At 38.8% G+C, this 21,800-nt stretch overlaps 1 protein-coding gene across 1 annotated transcript in view; it reads left to right on the forward strand.

Annotated features, from left to right (window-relative positions):
- Positions 1-10,037, forward strand: part of EHMT1 (euchromatic histone lysine methyltransferase 1) — a 192,863-nt gene extending 182,826 nt beyond the window's left edge. Inside the window, 1 exon segment of the mRNA XM_043980933.1 lies at positions 8,352-10,037. Within this exon segment, the coding sequence (XP_043836868.1) occupies positions 8,352-8,532 (181 nt within the window). The 3' untranslated portion in view covers positions 8,533-10,037.
- The last annotated feature ends 11,763 nt before the right edge of the window (positions 10,038-21,800 follow it).

Genomic DNA, 21,800 nt, shown 5'->3' on the forward strand with positions numbered 1-21,800 from the left:
TCAGAATCAGGGAAAATAATTCCTTATCAGAATTTATGGTCTCTGCTTCTCTCCCCCCATACCTTCATGCTGTAAATTTCCCTCATTTTCCTTTGGGACCTCTATTCTTTTTTTTTTAATTATAAAAGTATTTTATTATTTTCTAGTTACATGTAGAAATAGTTTTCAACATTTGTTTTTATAAGATTTCTAGTTTTACATTTTTCTACCTCCCTCCCTTCCCTCCCCAAGACAGCAAGTAATCTGATATAGTTTATATATGTACAATCACATCAAACATACTTCTGCATTAGTCTTGATGTGAAAGAAGAATCAGAGCAGAAAAGGAAAAACCTTCAAAAAAGAAAAAAACAACAGCACCAAAACCAAAAGAAATAGTATGGTTCAATCTGCATCCATATTCCACATTTCTTTTTTTTTTTTGTGGATTTGGAGAGTATTTCCCATGATGAGTCCTCTGAAACTATCTTGTACCATTGTATTGCTGAGAAGAATCAAGTCTATCACAGTTGATCAACACATACTGTGTACAATGTTCTTCTGGTTCTGCTCTTCTCACTCATCAGTTCATGCAAGTCCTTCCAGGTTTCTCTGAAATCTGCCTGCTCATCGTTTCTTACAGCACAATAGAATTCCATTACATTCATATACCACAACTTGTTCAGCATCCCCCAATTGATGGGGCAACCCCATCAATTTCCAATTCCTTGCCACCACAAAAAGAACAGCTATAAATATTTTTGTACATGTGGGTCCTTTTCCCTTTTTTTTTTTAGTGAGGCAATTGGGATTAAGTGACTTGCCCAGGGTCACATAGCTAGTAAGTGTTAAGTGTCTGAGGCTGGATTTGAACTCAGGTACTCCTGACTCCAGGGCCAGTACTCTATCCACTGCACCACCTAGCTGCCCCCCTTTTCCCTTTTTTATGATCTCTTTGGGGAAAAGACCTAACAGTTGTATTGCTGGGTCAAAGGGTATGCACAGGGTTACAGCCCTTTGGGCATAATTCCAAATTGCTCTCCAGAATGGTTGGATCAGTTCACAGCTCCACCAACAATGCATTAGTGTTCCAATTTTTCCACAGCTGCTCCAACATTTATGATTTTCCTTTTTTGTCATATTAGCCAATCTCATAGGTGTCAGGTGCTACCTCAGAGTTGTTTTAATTTGCATTTCTCTAATCAATTGTGATTTAGAGCATTTTTTCATATGGCAATAGATAGCTTTGATTTCTTCATCATAAAATTGCCTGTTCATAACCTTTGACTATTTCTCAATTGGGGAAGGGTCCTCTATTTCTTATTGTCATTAATTCCCTCTTTTCAAAACTCACCTTCTGGCAAGATGCCTTTTCTTATAAGAGTAAAAACATTTGTGGGGCAGCTAGGTGGCACAGTGGATAGAGCACTGGCCCTGGAGTCAGGAGGACCTGAGTTCAAATCTGGCCTCAGACACTTGACACTTACTAGCTGTGTGACCCTGGGCAAGTCACTTAACTCCTAATTGCCATGCCAAAAAAAAAAAAAAAAAAGAAAGAAAAATAAAATGAAAAAAAAAAAATTGAGTTTCTTACAATTACCAGGTAGAGTATGAAAAGAAGCTGAGGATATTCAGCCAGCCAAGATTGAGGTTTTCACTTAGGTTTTACTTTCTCTTTATATGTTTCTTCATAAATATTCTACGTTCACAGTGGTCTTTTTGTGCCACCTGGGCAACTTTTCTGAAAATAGCTGCATATTTCTGGCCTGGATAGGCTAACAAAGGCTGAATTTATGATGCGAGCATCTCTTAGATTGGTTGGATCTAACCTGTGTACTACTTAGCATTTTTATACACCTGTCCATAAAAATGGTAAGGTGTTTCGTTCTCTTTCTGGATTATTTCTTAGAATTTTCTCCAGTTTTCAGGTATGTCTCTTTTCATTATGTCTCTATTCCCTGAATTAAGGATTCCCTAGCTTGTAACAGCCTGGTGTAATCAGCTGGGATGTTAGGGGCCAATGCAGGTCTTAAAAAAGGCCAATTGAGAGACCCCCAAACAGGCAGGAGCTTTTTTATTAGCAGCCTCTATGATAACAGTTTTCTTCCCCAGGGAAAGGCACATCTTTAAGGGATCATAATGTAACAGTTACATCTCTCCTGGTTGATTATGACCCCCTAAAGGTGGCCTTAAATTGTGTTATAATGGCTACAGCATCTTCATCAAATTTAGAGGTATTTTCTCCTCCATGTGGTAAGGTAAGAGGGACTGAAAGGTTGATAGACCTTAATTCCCTGCTGAGTGATATCATGTACATATTTTCCTATAGTGATTCCCTTGTTTTCAAAAGAAACAACATCTCTTACTTTAGTAGGAGAGTAGATTGGAGGAGCAAAAGATGGAACAGTATAGAGAGAAGAGGAACCTTTAAGAGATTGTGGGCTTGTCACATCAAACAGCTGTCCGCAAAACCAATAGTACTATTGGTTTGGATAAGTTTGTTGAATTGCCAGTCTTAATTTCTTTAATAAACAATAATCAAAAGTAGTGTGCTGAGGCCAGAATAATTTCTCAGCCCAAATCTATTGCAGTTTAGACCAAGATTCACACAGTTTAATAGCGCATTTCTTTGTCATGCCAATACCTATCCATACCATACCATAAACTGGAAGTTTTCCTTGGTTAAGGAACTTTTCCAGGAGAGAGGGAGATCCCACTGATTGGTACTACTAAACTCATCACTCTCTTGAGGTGTCCCTCAAAGAAGAGTTTCGGGGGCAGCTAGATGGTGCAGTGGATAGAGCACCGGCCCTGGAGTCAGGAGTACCCTGAGTTCAGATCCGGCCTCAGACACTTAACACTTATTAGCTGTGTGACCCTGGGCAAGTCACTTAACCCCAATTGCCTCCACGGGGTGGGGGGGGGGAAGAAGAGTTTCTTTCCCCAGAAAAATACTCTTAGCAGTAATCTCCCTGGAATGCTCCAGCTGGATTTCCCCTGAGATGTTTGCCAAACAGTTTATTCCATGGGAATAAACTAAAACAGGGTCTTTTCCCTTTCCATTACAAACCTTCAAGAGAATAAAGTCAGATTGATCTAGACTACAGTGACTTTAGAATCTGGCTAATTTCATATATTGCTTCTATGTCAAGAGTCAAAGAGTCAAAAATTAATTTCAAGGCCATGTCAGGTTCTTGGTCTAGATGTTCTCAGGGATTTTCTTACTCATAAGAGAGAATCCTCTGTCTGTAAAAGGGATTTCTTTGCAGGAGAAAACGTATCTCCCTGCTTGTAGGAGAGTTTCCCCTATCTATAATAGAATTCTTCTATCTGTAGGAGAGACTAGCTCTACTTGCCCTATCTGAAACAAAATCCCTTTGTCCTGTAGGTGATGTTTTTTTCATTCAAGGTCTTACCTTGGCTCAGAAATTTGGATTGAGGTTGAGGTGTGTCCAACTTCTGGGGCAGACCTCTTCAGAGAGGGTTGTCTCAGGGCTGGGAGTCCCCAATGCTTGACGTTCTTGCTGGCTTGCCAGTTGTCATGGTAGATATCTGTAATATAGATAAACTGAGCAACAAAGTTCTGAGCATGATCAGTTTATTAAGCAATTACCAATAAATGGTATTCCAGGCTTTTCAGAGACCAGGATGCATCTGGGGGTTTATGAAAGCATTCTTATCGTTGATGATAAAGAAGAGAGCAGGTTTTTATAATATTGAGTAAATCTTAGGTATTTCAAAAAAAACGGAGGAGAATGAGGAATTAGAAAATTGGCACAGCTAGTTGCCGAAAAGTAAACAAGCCTTCTTGCTGATTGGCTGAGATATAGGTATTGATTAATGGAATATTTTGTATCCCCAGGTTATGACAGCATCTGAAAGAAATAGGGAGCTTCCAAAAGGGCACCAACTTTTGACAAAAAATAGGGGAACTCCAAATTGGAAATTACCTCTCACACACACTCTCCTATTTCCCAGTTACCTTCAGCAAAGCATTTCTCTTAAAATTACATGATTTTGCAGCACAACAAGGCCTACCACACAAAACAAGGATAATCATGAAATAAATGAAGTTATGTTAAATAAAACATTTCTTTATAACAAATTCTGGCATTATTTACTTTTGCTTTTCATTATATCCAGAATAACCACATTTCTGTTTCAAAGGGGCAACATACAAGGGATTACCTTCTTCTCTCTTAAAATGACATAGAGGGAAATTAGGTCACAGAGTAAAAGGAACCTTCAGGACGGAAAGATAGAATCAAAAGACGAGTTCAAAGCCAGGCTCTACTACTTACTCCCTTTATGACCTTGGATTCACGGTTTTACTTTTCTGCATGTGATGGGTAAAGCTAAATGTGTGTGTGGTCACCCTCTCTGTCCCCGTGTGAGTAAAGCTAACTAGGACAACAGTTTAACAGTTTAGGTATTAAACATTTATTAAAATATATTAGAGGTTAGAGACTAGGAAAACCCTTACCTACTGAGTGAAGATCAGAGCTCCACCTCTCATGAGGTTCCAACCACCAACTGACAGAACCAACTGACAAAACCAACTGCTTCACACACTGCTTCAAGCTGATTGGTTGAGAGTGGTCTCATGTTGATGTGAGGTAACTTCAGGACATTGAACCTTAGAAAGGTCAACCCATGCTCTCACAGCAGGGGGCCTCTGGTAATAATATTCTCACATGCACCATAGTGCATCTGTAAGAGTAAATTGGACTAAAAGACCCTTGAAGTCCTTACATCTCAAGATCATACAAAATCTACATGGTTAGCTTCTTCTTCTTCTTCTTTTTTTTTTTTTTTTTGTAGGCAACGGGGTTATGTGACTTGCCAGGGTCACACAGCTAGTAAGTGTCAAGTGTCTGAGGCTGGATTTGAACTTAGGTCCTCCTGAATTCAGGGCCGGTGCTTTAACCACTGTGCCATCTAGCTGCCCCCTACATGGTTAGCTGCTTACACCTTACAGGAATTCTCTTTCAAGATCCCCCAAAGATTGGTCTTCTAACCTCTGCTTGAACACTTTCAGGAAGCGGGATCTTACTACCTGTCAATATTCTGCTTCATTATGCATGGATTTAGTTGTTCCATCATATATGAAAGAAATAGTATTATGTAAGTGAGTGGAAAGTCACCTTGGAGTTAGGAAGACTTGGGCTCCAGCTCTGCTTCTGTTGCATGCTGGTTGAATGACCAAGAGTGTCACTGATCCCATGTCCTGGGCTTCTTCACTTGTAACTCACCAATGAGTGGCTGAAATGCGTTGTGGAGAAAGTTTCCACTATAGGTATCTCTGTACCAATAGCATCCCGGGTTCAATTGAAAAAACATACAAAATTTTCTCTTACTCTAGTTACCTTAACTGAGGTATAGATTGTCTCTTTGATTTATAAAAAGATTAGTGGAGCGTTTACTGTATCTGAGCAATGACCTTGGAGTCATGTTGCTAGTCTTCCAGCTAAACAACCCCAAGGTCATTGCTCAGGTACAGTAATCACTATATTTTGTTAACCCATTCCAATCTAGTCCCCACACTTTTCTTTTTCTCTTTTTAAAAAAAACTTACTTCTTGTTTAAATGACTTTTGTAGGGAAGGGGTTAAGTGACTTGCCCAGGGTTACACAGTTAATAAGTGTCAAGTGTCTGAAGGCTGGATTTGATCAGGTCCTTTTGATTCTAGGGATAGTGCTCTATTCACTGCACCACTTAGCTGCCCCACCTGACGTTTTATGATTTTTTTCCCCCGTAAGCACCTGAATGAATAAAGATTTCTTTCTCTGTATACAGATACAGTAAAAGTTTTAGGCACCTTCTGAAATTTTATAGTCAGTTTATCCCCCTCGGTTTTACAAGTGAGAAAACCAAGGTGCAGAAAGGGCTACAACTTTCACAGGTATCATAGCAAGTTATTGGCAGAAGTAGTAATGGGATCAGTCCTCTTATGTCCAATAAAGTTTTTTACACTGCATCTAGGTATCCTCATTACTCCATCCCTTTCTGCTGGGTATTTTTTGGTCAATTTGGTGTATAATATCTATTTTTGTCTTCTAGGCTTTGGGCCTTGGAACTCTCAACAATACCCTACCCTATCCTTTTTTATTTTTTAATTTAATTTAGTTTTCAACATTTGTTTACATAAGATTTCCAATTTCAAATTTTTCTTCCTCCATCCCCTCCCTCCCCCCTCCCCTAGACAGCAGGTAATCTGATATATATATATATATATATATATATATATATATATATATATATATATATATATATAATAACATTAGACATATTTCTGCATTAGTCATGTTATAAGAGCAAAAAGGAAAAATCTCAAAAAAGAAAAACACACCAAAAACAAAAGAAATAGTATGGTCCAATCAGCATCCATATTCCACAGTTCCTTTTTTTCTTTCTGGATTTGGAGAGCCTTTTTCATCATGAGTCCTTTGGAACTTTCTTGTTTCTTGGATTGGTGAGAAGAATCTAGTCTATCACAACTGATCAACACAGAATGTTGATGATACTGTGTATAATGTTCTTCTGGTTCTGCTCATCTCACTCATCATCAGTTCATGCAAATCCTTCCAGGTTTCTCTGAATTAATTCCTCCTGTTCATCGTTTCTTACAGCACAATAGAATTCCATTACATTCATATACCACAACTTGTTCAACCATTGGCCAATTGATGGGCATCCCCTCAATTTCCAATTCCTTGCCACCACAAAAAGAGCAGCTATAAATATTTTTATACATATGGGCCCTTTTCCCTTTTTAATGATCTCTTTGGGAAAAAGACTCAAAAGTGGTATTGCTGAGTCAAAGGGTATGCACAGCTTTATTGCCCTTTGCCATAATTCCAAACTGCTCTCCAGAATGGTTGGATCAGTTCACAGCTCCACCAACAATGCATTAGTGCTCCAATTTTTCCACAGCTTCTCCAACATTTATTATTTTCCTTTTTTTTGTCATATTAGCTAATCTCATAGGTGTCAGGTGGTACCTCAGAGTTGTTTCAATTTGCATTCTCTTATCAATAGTGATCTAGAGCATTTTTTCATGTGGCAATAGATAGCTTTGATTTCTTCATCAGAAAACTGCTTGTTCATATCCTTTGACCATTTCTCAATTCCTGTCCTTTTATTTTTACATCACAGTATTTTCTAAGTATATCCTTCTCTTTCCCATACATATCAAGCTTTTATTTGTAACAAATTTTTTTTAAAAGGGGGAAAAAATTCTGAAAACTAACTCATCAGCTGTGCCTGATAGCATATACAGTATTCCATAGCCTTAGTGGCACTTCTGTACCACTCTCTATCCCCCTCTCCCAATATTCTTTCAAATGAGATTTCCTATGAGATCCAAACTTCTAGCTATGGGTAAACTGCCCTTCTGTGTTTCCTAGATAATAGAAATCTATTAAACACTCATAGACAGTTAATTTCTTTCCTGGTATATGTTCTTCATATTCCCTTTATGATGTTCCTTTTCCTCTCATGAATTTCTTCTCCCCTTTGACCCTTCCTTGTTTAATATTATGACTCCCCAAATCCTGTAGCCCTGCATTCAACTTCTGTTGTACAGCCATGGACTTTTGGTAAAGTGAGAATGGGAACACAGATCATGGGATTCTTTTGATCACATTAACCTCTTCCTGTGGGTTTTTTACACTAGAAACCAAAGTCACTGAAGTCTAGAAAATAAACTTTCCAGTATTTACCTGTCTGGATCAATGAGTGCTTTGGACCAGGGATTCATTATAAGAAATGCATGTGCTTCTACTTTATTAAGGTCTTCACCCTTTCCCAACTATCAGACCTATCAGAAGTTGACCTGAGATTGTATATTGAGAACTGATAGATGGGTCTTTTTTTTTTTTTTCCACACATGATTTCATAAGAGCTGCTATTCACAGCTTTTTGATCTTAGAATTCATTCCTTTCCTAGCTAAGTCTGAAGAAGCATACCTGTTTAGAAATGACAAAAAATAAAAAGGAATATTACAGGTAGAGATAATAACTAAGCCAAGTAGGGTGAATAATGAATGAAAAATTAGTTTTCCCTCAGCATTTCATTAACATTTCAGTATTAATTGATTTGAGAGAGATAAAAGGCTTAGAGGCCCTCCATTTCCATTCTCTAACCATATCACAGTCAAGTCAGTGCTGATATATTCTACTTCACCTATTTAGCCGAGCATCTACTCATTCATTAATTCACTCATTCAGCAAATATTTATTATGTGCAGGAACCTGTGGAGGAGAGAAGGGCCTTAGAGGACCTTAAGATGTATGGTGAAAATTTCTCTTGCTATGATGCTGAGACTCAATATTCTCCTCTTTCTTCCCCACCCTTGATTTGATCTTTTCAGGTTTGACTATGGAGACAGATTCTGGGACATCAAAGGCAAGTTCTTTAGCTGTCAGTGTGGGTCCCCCAAGTGCAAGCACTCCAGCGCAGCCCTGGCCCAGCGTCAGGCCAGTTCTTCCCAGGATACCCAAGAGAACGGGCTCCCAGACACCAGCTCTGCTGCAGCTGCTGACCCTTTTTGAGGCCCTCATCACCAAAACTGACATTGTTTCAACTCTCTAGATTTAAATACTGTTTAAATTTCCATTTAAAGAGGACAAGAAATCTACAAATGAAGTCCAAGAGAGGTCATAAGATTTAGGGGCTGTGCCACCGACTGTTACTTGAGGAATTATGAAATAACATGCTGAATACTTTTTTGTTTCCGGTAAGTTCCCAGTTCAGTAGCCTGGGGCTAGGGGGGCGGGGGTGGGGAGAGATGGGATGACCCATTTACTAGGGGAAATGTCAAAAACACCATCTGTGGGTGTGATAACGGTGTTGTCAGAGGCAAGGGAGAGGTTCCCAGCCATCTTAAAATGGCATTACTAGTTAGAAAAGGCCATTCAGTCAAGCAGTGTCCCAGTCCATGACAGTGAATTTTGAAGTACTTGATGTCACTCTTCCTAAAGTTTCCAGAAGTGATTCACTTGGCACAGGCCTTCTGAGTTTCTGATGGTGGTTTTTGTGCATTTTGAAGTTTAATTTCTTCCTCTGGATCTGGTGATTTCCAGTGATGCTGTTGAAATCATTTTGGGCAATGCACACTCTTCTAAAAGATGCCTGTTAGTCACCAAACTCACCTTTCTGGAGTCCTTTTCTTTCCCTTTCTTGAAGCCCCTATTTTGTGCCAGCCTGCCAAAGCCACCATCACTCCCACAAGCTGTCTCCGTTAAGACTCTGGCTCCTTGAGGCCTCCTCGGCAATGTTACTGGTTCAGTGTTTGTTTCCACGGGTGACACTTACAGATGGATTTGTCTCTTCTTTCACATTAACAGTCTTAGGGAGAAAGTTTTAAAGGGATTGTACAAGACACTAACTTGGAAGAATCGGTTTGCTTTTTAAGAAATATATATATATCTAGACACATATATCAAACCTCTGACTGGCATTTCTTTGAGAGGCTACTGAGCTCAGTAAGAGCTGAGGAGAGCCAAGGATTGTGTAACAGGGAGAAGATACCAACGCACCAGCTCGTCTGCTCCTGTCAGTTTATTTGATGCTGGGCACCTTTTAATTTTTAAGCCACATGCTATGATGATTAATAAACTGATTTATTTTCTACCATTATTGAACATTAGGACAAACAAAAAAATAAAAAAAACCAACACAAACAACGGTGCTGATTCTGGTGTGATTTTTACTCACCAAGTGAATATAAACTATCAATTGTATAAAAAGAACAAAGTGATTTTAGTATAAAATGCAGGAGAACCTTTTTTTAAATTGTTAGTATTGTAGTGTGAATAAATTTGCCATCAACTTTTTGTGTGATGGCTTGGCAGGTCATATAATTTTTTTTGCATCTATCTTTTTAAATACTGTAATTAGTGCAGTAAACGTGGGTTTTTTTGTGCAACTCTTCTAAACATTCATAATGCGGTCATGTTAATTTTTTCTGTTAAAATGTTTTTGACAGTTTTAAGAGCAGTCTTTTGGCTCAGACCATTTCTTGTTCTGTTTTCAATGAAATCAATAAAAAAGTACTTTAAATGAGCTTTTTATTATGATACTGTGTTTCTCAAATGTGTCTGCAAAAAAACGCCTCAGCTTTGACTGGATAAGATGCTTACCAGCTTGAATACCGACTTCATTTAACCAGCACCTCTAGTCTAAGGAGCATTATATCTATCTTTATATCTACCTTGCAGCTTAATATCTGACCCAGGTTGTGAATACATCCTGGGGTGTCAGGAAAGCTTAGATATGTCTCAGTCAACTTCCCTCTCACACACAATGACAGGGCATTCCCATATGCTCAGCATGTGGGGTGTCCTGAAGAATAGCTTCTTCCTTTTTACACCAGAAGTAGGTTTTGAAAGATGGACAGACCAGGGGTCTTAGATCCAAGTCTATGGGGCAAAACTAATCTAGTGGTATTGGAATTGCAGCTCAAAGTCATTGCAGTCATCCCATAGACACAAGGATGCAGTTTAATTTTACTCGTCACACTCTATAGGGAAAGAGGACAGAGAAAATAGAGGGTTTTAGGCAGCATGCCACGTTGGACAGAGTGCTGGATTTGAAGTCAAGAAGATCTTGGTTCAAACTCTGCTTCCGACTTTGAAGAGCTCGATGACCCTGGGCAAATCATTCAGCCTCCTTGAGCCTCAGTTTCCTCAACTAACTCGCAGATGCTGGATAGTAACGGCACCTTCCTTACAGTGGTTGTGAGGATCAATGAGACTATTAAAGCACTTTTATTGACCTTTAGAGTACTACATAAATTTGAACTATTATTAACATTTTGTTGTTTCTCCACTTTTAAAAATAAAGCCCTCTTATTTCTTTGAGTGCTAAGAGAAGCCATAGAAAAGTGAGTGAATTTTCCCAGTTATCCTCTGGCCCATCTCTGAGTGCATATGAGGTCTATGCTGCTTTTTTTGTCTTCACCCAGCACTGCGTGAAGCCCTTTCTTTAGCAAAGAAAACTGGGTGTATGTTGGCCCCATTTTTAAGTTTTGGAACATTATCTAAATAAGAGAAGGATTTAAAAAAAAAAAAAGAAACGATGCCATGGCCATTTGATTCCTTTAACCATTGGAGACTCCATATCAAGCTGAACTATAGGAGGTTATGAGGTTTTCTAATTGTGGTTTGGGAGGTTAGAACTGTGAGCCTGTAGTAGCTCTCTCTATTATTGTGGCAGATGGGATAAGAGAAGTTGCTCAACCAATTTCCTCACATGGAGATCAGGAATGTCAGCAAACGGTTTGAATCTGTAGAAATATTTTCCTGCCTTATCCCGGAGGATATTTGTGCTACTTGTACTCAATGTTAACTTAATGGAAGTTGGCCACTTGTGTCACAGTGTCTAGATGAGGTTAACAGGGTACACAGTTTCTCTTCTGCTCCCCAGAACCAGAATTAGTAAAATTTCCAAGATGATATAATTTATTACTTTACCCATCATTTCCTTTTACCTTTCTCACTAATATTAGGATCTAATGATTATTCTCCCAGAGTAGAGAATTCCTTTTTTTCACCAGGCCAGACTAAGGGAGGTGCTAGACAGACTTAGGAATTTAAAATTTTTTTAAAGAAGCTCTAGTGTATGTATATGTTTGACTTGATGTTAGTTATTTTTCCTGAACTGTTTTTTCCCCTCTCTTTTTTATTCTTTTCTTTTCTTTCTTTCTTTCTTTCTTTCTTTCTTTCTTTCTTTCTTTCTTTCTTTCTTTCTTTCTTTCTTTCTTTCTTTCTTTCTTTCTTTCTTTCTTTCTTTCTTTCTTTCTTTCTTTCTTTCTTTCTTTCTTTCTTTCTTTCTTTCTTTCTTTCTTTCTTTCTTTCTTTCTTTCTTTCTTTCTTTCTTTCTTTCTTTCTTTCTTTCTTTCTCTTTTAGTGAGGCAGTTGGGGTTAAGTGACTTGCCCAGGGTCACACAGCTAGTGTCAAGTGTCTGAGGCCGCATTTGAACTCAGGTCCTCCTGAATCTAGGGCTGGTGCTCTATCCACTGCGCCACCTAGCTGCCCCTTTATTCTTTATTAAAAGGCTGGTGCTCTGTCAGGGAAGAAGGGGAGGGACATTTGGGGACATGTAAAAACAAAAGTTAGCAATAAAATGTTTTTTTTTCTTCTAAGTTCCATGTAATGGTGCATTCATTTTATCTGGTCCCCTGGATGGGTTGGCAAAGGGCATGGCCATTCACTCTTTACCTGCCTTTGTTTTCAGGAGGTGCCGAAATATAAGTTTATGCAACCATGGAAATATGAAATAGATGAAACCAGGCAATACTTGTTTGAGGCATTTCTTTCTTTGTGCTCATCCAGTCCCTAATGACCCTTACTCACCCCTCCCTTGGTAAGTGCTTCCAAACTGTTCACCTTCTGTATATGATATGAACCAGTGTCCTCTAGGCAGAACTAACAAATGACTGAGGCTTTAAATTGGCAGAAGTCACTTGTTCCTACCTTGCAACTCTGTTGTGAAAACCAATTAAAACCTCTGAAGAGACAGTGGCATAATGAAGCCCAACATTAAAGTCAAGACCTGGGTTCAGGTCCCCTCTGACACAGGCCAGCAGCATCACTCCAGGCAAATGAGTCACTTAACTAACCTCTCAGTGATCCCAGCAATACTTTTTCAAGTGACCAGCAACTAGCAATGGGTATTAGTGGAGGAAGTTTACCCATTGGGAGTTTCCACCAGATGAAATCACAGGCCTGGATTTCTCCTCTGTCTCCCTGCCAAAGTGTTATAAAAGTGAGCTATTATTATTAGTGGGCAAAGCAGTAGTTCCTAGAGAGGAGGATAGGGTTAGGTCTTTGTGTACAACCCTACTTAACATTGCAGCTTTCCCTCTACCTTATAATGAAGGGTTCAAGAATATAAGCCTTATTATACAGTAATTCTGCTGGCATCATATTCAAGGAAAAAGTAGCTCATTACCAAGTGGCTAGAGCTTTGTGCCATCAAAGCCAGGCTCCTGTGTCTGTAACTACTTTGTTATCTGCTGGTTCACTTAGTTTTCTTTTTCTGTGGCCACACTTAGCACTCCCCCCCCTTTTTTAAAAAAAATGTTTCTATCTGTATTCAAATACCATCAGTTCTCTCTCTGTAGATGAATTGCATTTTTCACAAGACCTTCAGAGTTGTCTTGGATCATTGCATTGCTGAAAATAAGCAAGTCATTCACAGCAGATCATCTCACTGTTATTTTGTATACAGTACATTTCATTTTGCATCAGCTCAGGCAGGTCCTTCCAGGTCTTTCTGATAGCATCCTGCTCTTTTTTTTTTTTAATGGTAAACTACATTTATATAGTACTTTAAAGAGAGATTTCCTTACAATAAACCCATGAGGTTGATTATTGCAACAACAGCAGTAGATAACATTTATATAATATCTTGACAAAGAATTTTCTTCACAGTAGCTCAGCAAAGTGCCATCATCAAAGTGACATCATCCATCCAATCCTCCTCCTCATCCTCAGTCAATCTTCATCATTGTCAATCAGTCATCATCTTCATTCAATCCTCACCAGCATCAACAGGTCCTCCTCAGTTAATACTCGTCTTCCTCCAATCATCAATCAGTCCGATCATCACCATCAACCACCATCATCTACATTACTCTTGCCTCTGCTTCAAAATTTTTTCACAATTACTATTAACTTTCCCTCCATCCTGTTTCCTTCCCATGATATTTACTCTATTTTCTATCTTCTTTTACCCCATCCCTCCTCAAAAGTGTTTTGCTTCTGACTGTCCCCTCCCCTGCTCTGCCCTCCCCTTCTTTCACCCCTCCCTCCTCATCCCTTTCCCCTCCTACTTTTCTGCAGGCTTAGATAGATTACTCCACCCAACTGAGTGTGTATGTTATTCCCTCTTTGAGCCAACTCTGATGAGATTAAGGTCTTTGAGCTCCTTCTGATGAGTGTAAGGCCCATTCACTGCCCCACTCCTCCTCCATCTCTCCTCCCCCACTACATAAACCCTTTCCTGCTTCTTTCATGCACATAGCATTCCTTTTTTTGTTGTTGTTTGTTTTTGTTTTAAGTGAGGCAATTGGGGTTAAGTGACTTGCCCAGGGTCACACAGCTAGTAAGTGTTAAGTGTCTGAGGCTCAGGTACTCCTGACTCCAGGGCCGGTGCTCTCTCCACTGCGCCACCTAGCTGCCCCCACATAGCATTCCTAACTCCAGTTAGACATGTTACAAAATGCATGTCAGTGTTCCATGAGGTTTCAAAAAGGATTATTAATGGCCCAATCCATGTCCATCTCCAACAGGAGAAACCTTTGTGCACACTTCTCATCTTACACCTAACTATCCTCCTCGGCGATTGTCTTTGTCAATTACAGGGTCTTAGTGAGAATTAAGTATAAGTACAACACCAAAGGAGGATTTTTTTTTTCTCCAGGTTAGAAATTCCAACATTATCCATTGGTATACCTCCCATACTTTGATGGACCCACTTTCACCCATGTGGATACTCGTTCCACTGCTACAGATTGCAATCCTTCCACGTCTTTTCAATATTTACATCTGGCATATCTTTACCATAAATCCTCCATAGATCCAAGAGGGGTGTTGGATGCCTCCCTTTATGTCTTTCATATCTCTTGGATACCAATGTAGCATCAGGCTTTCTGTTATTTCTCAGTCTTGTTATATGATTAGTGTACCTCCTTCAGTAATACTTATCTTGATTTTTCTTTCTTCACATGGATGGTTTATTTAGTGTCCTTTTTGTTTTTGTTTTTGTTTTTTGGGGGGCTGGGCAATAAGGGTTAAGTGACTTGCCCAGGGTCACACAGCTAGTAAGTGTCAAGTGTCTGAGGCTGAATTTGAACTCAGGTCCTCCTGAATCCAGGGCTGGTGCTTTATCCACTGCGCCACCTTGTTGCCCTCAAATATCTTTTTATTCTGAGATCAAATCAGTCAATTTTTTTTCATCATGTTGGCATTTTTTCCCAACATTAATATTATTTTATTTTTTCACAGTTACATGTAAAGATAGTTTTCAACATTTTTTTATTTTTAAATTTTTAAAAAATGGCATGATATTTTGCTTTTTTTTTTGGCAGGGCAATGAGGATTAGGTGACTTGCCCAGGGCCACACAGCTAGTGTCAAGTGCCTGAGGTCATATTCGAACTAAGGTCCTTCTGAATCCAGGGTCGGTGCTTTATCCACTGTGCCACCTAGCTGCCCCCTCAACATTTATTTTTATAAGATTTCGAGTTTTAAATTTTTCTCCCTCCCTCCTCCATAAGACAGAAAGCAATCTGATATAGGTGATATATGTACAGTCACATTAAATATATTTCCACATTAGTTATGTTATGAAAGATCAGAACAAAAGGGGAAAACCTCAAAAAGACAAAAAAACCCCCAAAATAATTAGAAATAGTATGGTTCAATCTGCATTCAGATTCAACTGTTCTTTTTTTTCTGGATGTGGAGAACATTTTCTATCATGAGGCCTTTGGAATTGTCTTAGATCATTGTATTGCTGAGAAGAACTAAGTCTATCACAGTTGATCATTGCACAGTGTTGCTGTTGTGTGTACAATGTTCTTCTGGTTCTGTTCACTTCACTCAGTATCATCTTGACATTTTAAACATCATTCTTTCCCTCCCTTCCTCTACTGCTCCTTTCCTCCCTCCCTCCCTCCCTTCCTTCCTTACCTCTTTCTGTCCCTCTTTCTCCTCTTTCCTTCTATTTCTTCCTCTCTCCTTTTCTTTCTCTCCTTCCATTTTTCTTTCTCTCTGTATCTTTCTCTGTCTCTCACACATACATCATTATTTTATATATTTGATATGTGACCAGAAAGAGAATATTTTTGTTCTATAGTTTCAGTCATGTCTGACTCTTCATAACTTTTTGCGAGGTTTTCTTGGCAAAGATAGTGAAGTGGTTTGCCATTTCTCTGTCTAGCTCATTTACAGATAAGAAACGGAGGCAAAGAGGGTTAAGTAACTTGCTGAGGATCACTCAGCTAATAAGTGTTTGAGGCCAGATTTGAACTCAGGAAGGTGAGCCTGCCTGGTACTCTATTGACTGCACCACCTAGCTGCCCCAGGGTACGTTAGTGTGAACAACATGGACCTTTGTGAAAGCCAGAAGCATCATTGAAGCAGTTACTAAATGTGAGGGCCTGTAGGTTCTAGGAATATAAAGAAGAAAAAAATAAAGTTCCTTCCTTAGAGGTAGCCGGGGCCGGTAGATAGTCAGGAGTCAATGAAGATCTAAGTTCAAATCCCAGCTCAGCCACTCTTTAGCTTCTGCTATAGTTTCCTCAACTATAAAATAGGGTTAATAGGACCTACTTCCCAGGGTTTTTCTGTGGACCAGATGAGGTAGTTTTACATTTCTTAGCAGAATGCCTGACACTTTGGAGCTACTTACTAAGTTTTCTTTTTCCTCGAGGAGCTCACAGTCTAATAGTGAACACAATGTACAAACAACTATGTCCATGACATGATATGTCCAGTACAATTGAAAGAGAAGGCAATTGTGGGAGTTGGGGGGTTAGGTGGGGAGGGGGTAAGAACCAGGAAAAGCTTCTTACACAAGGTAAGATTTGAGCTGAGTCTTAAAGGAATCCAAAGGCAACCCAGGAAATAAAGACCAGGATTCGAGGGATAGGTAATGAAAAAGCATAATCAAGATGTGTAGAGTCAAGAGCATGGCATGGCAAGGAGGAGGGTAAAATGTAAGAAGACTATGCGAGGAAAGGAGTCCAGATTATAAGGGTTTTGAGGGTCAAATAGAGGATTTCCTATTTAAATCCAGGAGCTAATAGGGAACAACTGAAGTTTATTAAGTCAGGAAGGTGGGGGTGGTTGTGATGGGGTTGGATCTGACCTTAAGGAAGATCACCTTGGTAGCTGAGGATGGAACCAGAGTGTAAAACACTTGAAAGGAATGGGACCTGCATTATTTGGGTGTTGATCATGTCAAAAGAGAGAAGGTTCTTATATGTGAGAAAATAGAAATGGTAGGTCTGGGCAACAAATTGGATGTGCAACGTGAGTGCAAGTGATGTCAAGAATGATACTGTGGAGGGATAAAAATTGGAACCCCAAACTATAAATTAAAATGTTTATTATTAAAGAGGAAGAAAATGATACTATGGTTGTGAGCCTGCATGACCAGGAAGATGGTGGTGTCATAGAAAGTAATATCAGGGGCAGCTAGGTGACGCAGTGGATAGAGCACTGGCCCTGGAGTCAGGAGTATGAGTTCAAATCCTGCTTCAGACACAACACTTACTAGGTGTGTGACCCTGGGCAAGTCACTTAACCCCAATTGCCTCACTAAAAAAAAAAGAAAGTATATCAAAGTTCTGAAGAGGGAAGGATTTTAGGGAGAGATAAGGAGTTCTGTTTTCTGTATGTTGAGTTTGAGATGTCTATGAAATACTCTGTTCAAGCTGTCCAATAACAGCTGGTAATATGAGCCTGGACCTCAAGAGAGGTTAGGGCTAGATGATAGATCTGAGAATCACCTGAACAGACATGATAATTGACCCCATAGGAGCTGATGAGATCATTGTCCTTCTTGAGTACCTGTCCAAGATGAAAATATTGATATTGATAAACTGGGCTACCCTTTTAACTGTAATGTTGTGATATGGGTAGTACATTAAAAAAAATTTTTTTTAAAATAAACTCAATGTGAATATTTCAATCTACAAAGAAAAGATGAGGCAATTGTTATCTAAAACTGAACTTCTGTTATATAGGTTTTAAGTATATTAAACACAATAACAAAACTTATACTTGTCTGTTCCCTTCTAAATTTTAATTTCCCTTTGTATGTTTGTTCAGCCTTTCACTGATAATCTTTTATTTCTTTCTGATTACTGTCACTAGCCACCAACTCAATTCCCCTCCCCCTCCCTGCCCAAAGTCCTCATAGTAAATAAGTAAAGTCAACTAAAACAAATCAGGCTTTATTTCAAAATAATAGTTTTTAAAATCCGCTTTTTATTTCCAGTGTATCTACTGGATTTTTTTCAAATGACTGTGGCTTTTGGAGACTCTTGGTAATTTTCTGGGGCTTTGATGCATTTAAAACAATGTCATCCCAACCCAGCAAGCATTTATTGTGAATAATTTACCTATGAGTAGGAGCGTTGGAATTTTACCATCTATTGGTAATTTCTTTTATTTAGGAACTTGAGATGGGATATACTCCGTGACTTTGTTAAACATACATGCCTCATATGATATTGATACTCAGCAGATCATTGAACAGTGATGGTTATATCCATTTTGTGTTTTCACTGTCCCCCATGTCTAATATGCATTCCCTCCTCACCTCCACTTTATAAAATCTCTCTTCCTTCAAGGTGTTGTTTAGTCCATTAGTCATGTCTGATTATGTGGCCTTATTTGGGGTTTTCTTGGCAAAGATACTAGAATGGTTTGCCATTTCCTTATCCAGCTCATTTGACAGATTAGGAGCTGAGACAAACAGGGTCAAGTGATCTGCCCAGGGTCACACAGCTAGCAAGTGTTGAGACTGAATTTGCATCCAGGTCCTCCTAACTCCAAGCCTGGCACTCCCATCTACTGTGGCACAGCCCAAGTAATAACCAGAAAGCCCTTCCTGATTTCAACTGCTAATGCCCTTCCTCTCATATCACCTTGTATTTGACCATTTTACAGTTATTTTCTCAACATTCTCTATATGTTTGTATGTTCTTATCGTCTCATTAGAATATAAGTTATCAAGATTTTTTGTATCCCTAGCACAGTGCTTGTAACCACTTAAAATACTTGTTGAAAGGATAAACTACTTGCATTCAAATATGGGGAGGTGATACTTATCCCCTCTGACCCCTATCATCATCAGGGTTCATAGGGGGATTCCAGTTAGACAAGGCCTAGGAGTTAGCTTTGTTAGATCTTTTTTTTTTTTAATTTAATTTTTTTTTTTGGTGAGGCAATTGGGGTTAAGTGACTTGCCCAGTGTCACACAGCTAGTAAGTGTTAAGTGTCTGAGGTCGGATTTGAACTCAGGTCCTCCTGAATCCAGGGCCGGTGCTCTATCCACTGCGCCACCTAGCTGCCAGGTCTTGTTAATCTTAAGAATGGAAAGAGGAGAAGAGAAAAACATTGGGATGGAAAAGAAGGTTAGAAATTACTTCACATAACCAAGTTGCATAAGTAAACATCCATGCAAACAAGGAGTTGGGGGTGGAGGGAGAAGCTGACACTTGCCTCACTCTCACTTGAGAACTGGTCAACAGAAGAATAGACACACACACACACACACAAATTCTAATCATGTAAAAGAAGTCATAGCTCTTTTTGAGGTGGCAAAGAATGGGAATCTTAAGGGGTGCCAATAAATTGGGGAATGAATGAAAAAGTTTTGTATAGAAATGTCATGGAATATTATTATGCCTAACTCTTATCCACATAATGACCAACCAGGTTTCCAGAGGACTAATGATAAAATATGCTACCCACCTTCTGAGAGAGAGAGAGAGAGAGAGAGAGAGAGAGAGAGAGAGAGAGAGAGAGAGAGAGAGAGAGAGAGAGAGATATATGAAGGACTCAATGCAAAATAGGACAATTTTTTTTTAGGTCATGGACAATATAAAAATTTGTTTTGATTGACTATACATATCTGTAATGGGTTTTGTTTTTCTTATGTTTTCAATGGAGGTGGGAGGGATTGGGATGGAAGGGTAAGAAGATGAATCTTGGCTGATTAAAACTCTGTGTGTGTGTGTGGGGGGGGGGGGGCGGGAACGAACCCTGGGAACTCTGATCAACAAAGTTACCAACCACAATTCCTGCGATCTCATGATGAAACATGCTGCCCACTTCCTGACAGAGTAATATAGAGACATACTTTTTAAAACATGATCAATGAAAAGTTTTGTTTGACTATATATGTGCATGTAATATTTTCCCCCCTTGCTTTCTTTTGGGGTTGGGGGAGGTAAGTGGGAGAGAGGGAAGACTGATTTTTGAAAATAAAATAAAATTCATTTAAAAAATAAATGCTTGTTGGTTGTTTATAGATTTCTGTATAATTTTAACATTTGTGTATGAGGTGCCTTACTAAAGAAGAGTCTCTAAGGCTGTTTTGTTCTGTCCATTGTATTTTGTTATCAACCATGGTTACAATATAGACATTGGATTCCTATAAATTTTGCACCCCTCAGTTAAGTGACTGGTCTGCTATAGGAAAACAATCTGCAAGTGCCTATTCCCTATTCATGCTTTTTATCAAGGATGACCTCACTTCTCAAAAAAACAGTCCTCACAGTGATTTTATAGAAATATGAAAAAGCAGAAATATGACTGGAAAACTGCTAGTATTTTCTCAGTGATTTTGGGGGTGGGGTGGGAAAGTAGTGTTTTCCATTCCTTTAGAATCTTTCCCTTTGAGGTATCCTGAGTAGTAATCCTCAGGATCTTTAAAATTATTTCATCTCCATCATAAATTTGTATGCATTTCATCAGGTACTCATTCTTCCTGACTTCACCAAATTAATTTCCATGACTTGCTTCCTCAGGTACAAAGTCCCTTACCACCCTTGAAAATGGTTAGTGTAGATACAGTGGCATATCAGTTCCATTTTCTATCCATTTATGTTGTCCTCTTTTCAGTTATATCTGCAAGTGCTTTGGGGGTGCTCTGCTTTAGCTAGGTCTGATGCCAATCTCTTGTGCAGTCTTTTTCCTCTTTAAATGCTTCCCTTTTTCGAAGCAATACCCACTATCTCATATCAGCCTCTGTAATGTTTGAAAGATGAGTTTGTACCCTATACTGATGTTGCCTTTGTCTTCCATATCCCCTTCCAAGGTAGGGGAGATTTTATTTTTAAGCTGAGATATTTCTGAACTTTTTGACATGTATTGACTTTCTAAGAAATGATGAATAGGATAATTGTTCTTACTTGTGCCCATTTCTCATTTTACAGTTAACTTGTTTTTAAATAGTTGAGGTGATACAATTGCATTGACTTTCCAGTTTTGTGTCACTTTTGATCTTTGTTCCAGCCAGTTGGTGATCTGCATACAGACAGCTATTCTGAAGTATCTCCTAGGTTAATATTAGTTGCTTTCTGTCTGATATGATTAATTCACATTCATCTCTTGGAGTGTTATTTGGTTCTCCACATGTTCAATGACTGTTTTCTTCAAGAAAATGGTTGCCATGGTAATGTACTGTGTTATAAGTTGGTGATATTTATTGATCCTGCTGATTGGGGAAAACCACAGATCTCTCTACCTCACAAGGCTTTTACAAACAGTATATACACATGATGTTTTATATCAGTGGATATGAAGGATATCTATTCTTCCTACTAGCCTCCTAGGTTGTTTAAGTTGGTAGCTATGGTTCATTAGAAGCCTCACTGCAGGGTGGTTTTTTTTTTTTTTAAATAGCATGATAAGAGGGCAAATATAGGGCTTAGTTGCCTTTTGCTACAATTACTCTGGGCAGAATTTGATTTTTTTTTTTTTTAGGAAGAATGAAAATAAAATCTAAAACTCGTAGTTATATCTCATATAAATCTGGGCTAGTTCCTAAGGGTTAAACAATTCAGACACATCACAAAATAGTTTTACACTATTTTATGTGTTCTCTTTGGAATCCTGTTAGTTCCTGACCTACAGCTTCATAGACTCTGGCTGTGTTCTAGCCTGATAAATAGCTAAGTTTGATTTATATTGTGGGATAGGGGGCAGAATTGCCCTTCTTTTCCGTTCTTGTGTAAACTCATAGCTCAAGGTTGAGGTAAGAATCTAGCGAGAATGATATATTGAGAACAAAAATT

The sequence above is a fragment of the Dromiciops gliroides genome, chromosome 2 (genome assembly GCF_019393635.1).
Source record: "Dromiciops gliroides isolate mDroGli1 chromosome 2, mDroGli1.pri, whole genome shotgun sequence".
Taxonomy (NCBI): Eukaryota; Metazoa; Chordata; class Mammalia; order Microbiotheria; family Microbiotheriidae; genus Dromiciops; species Dromiciops gliroides.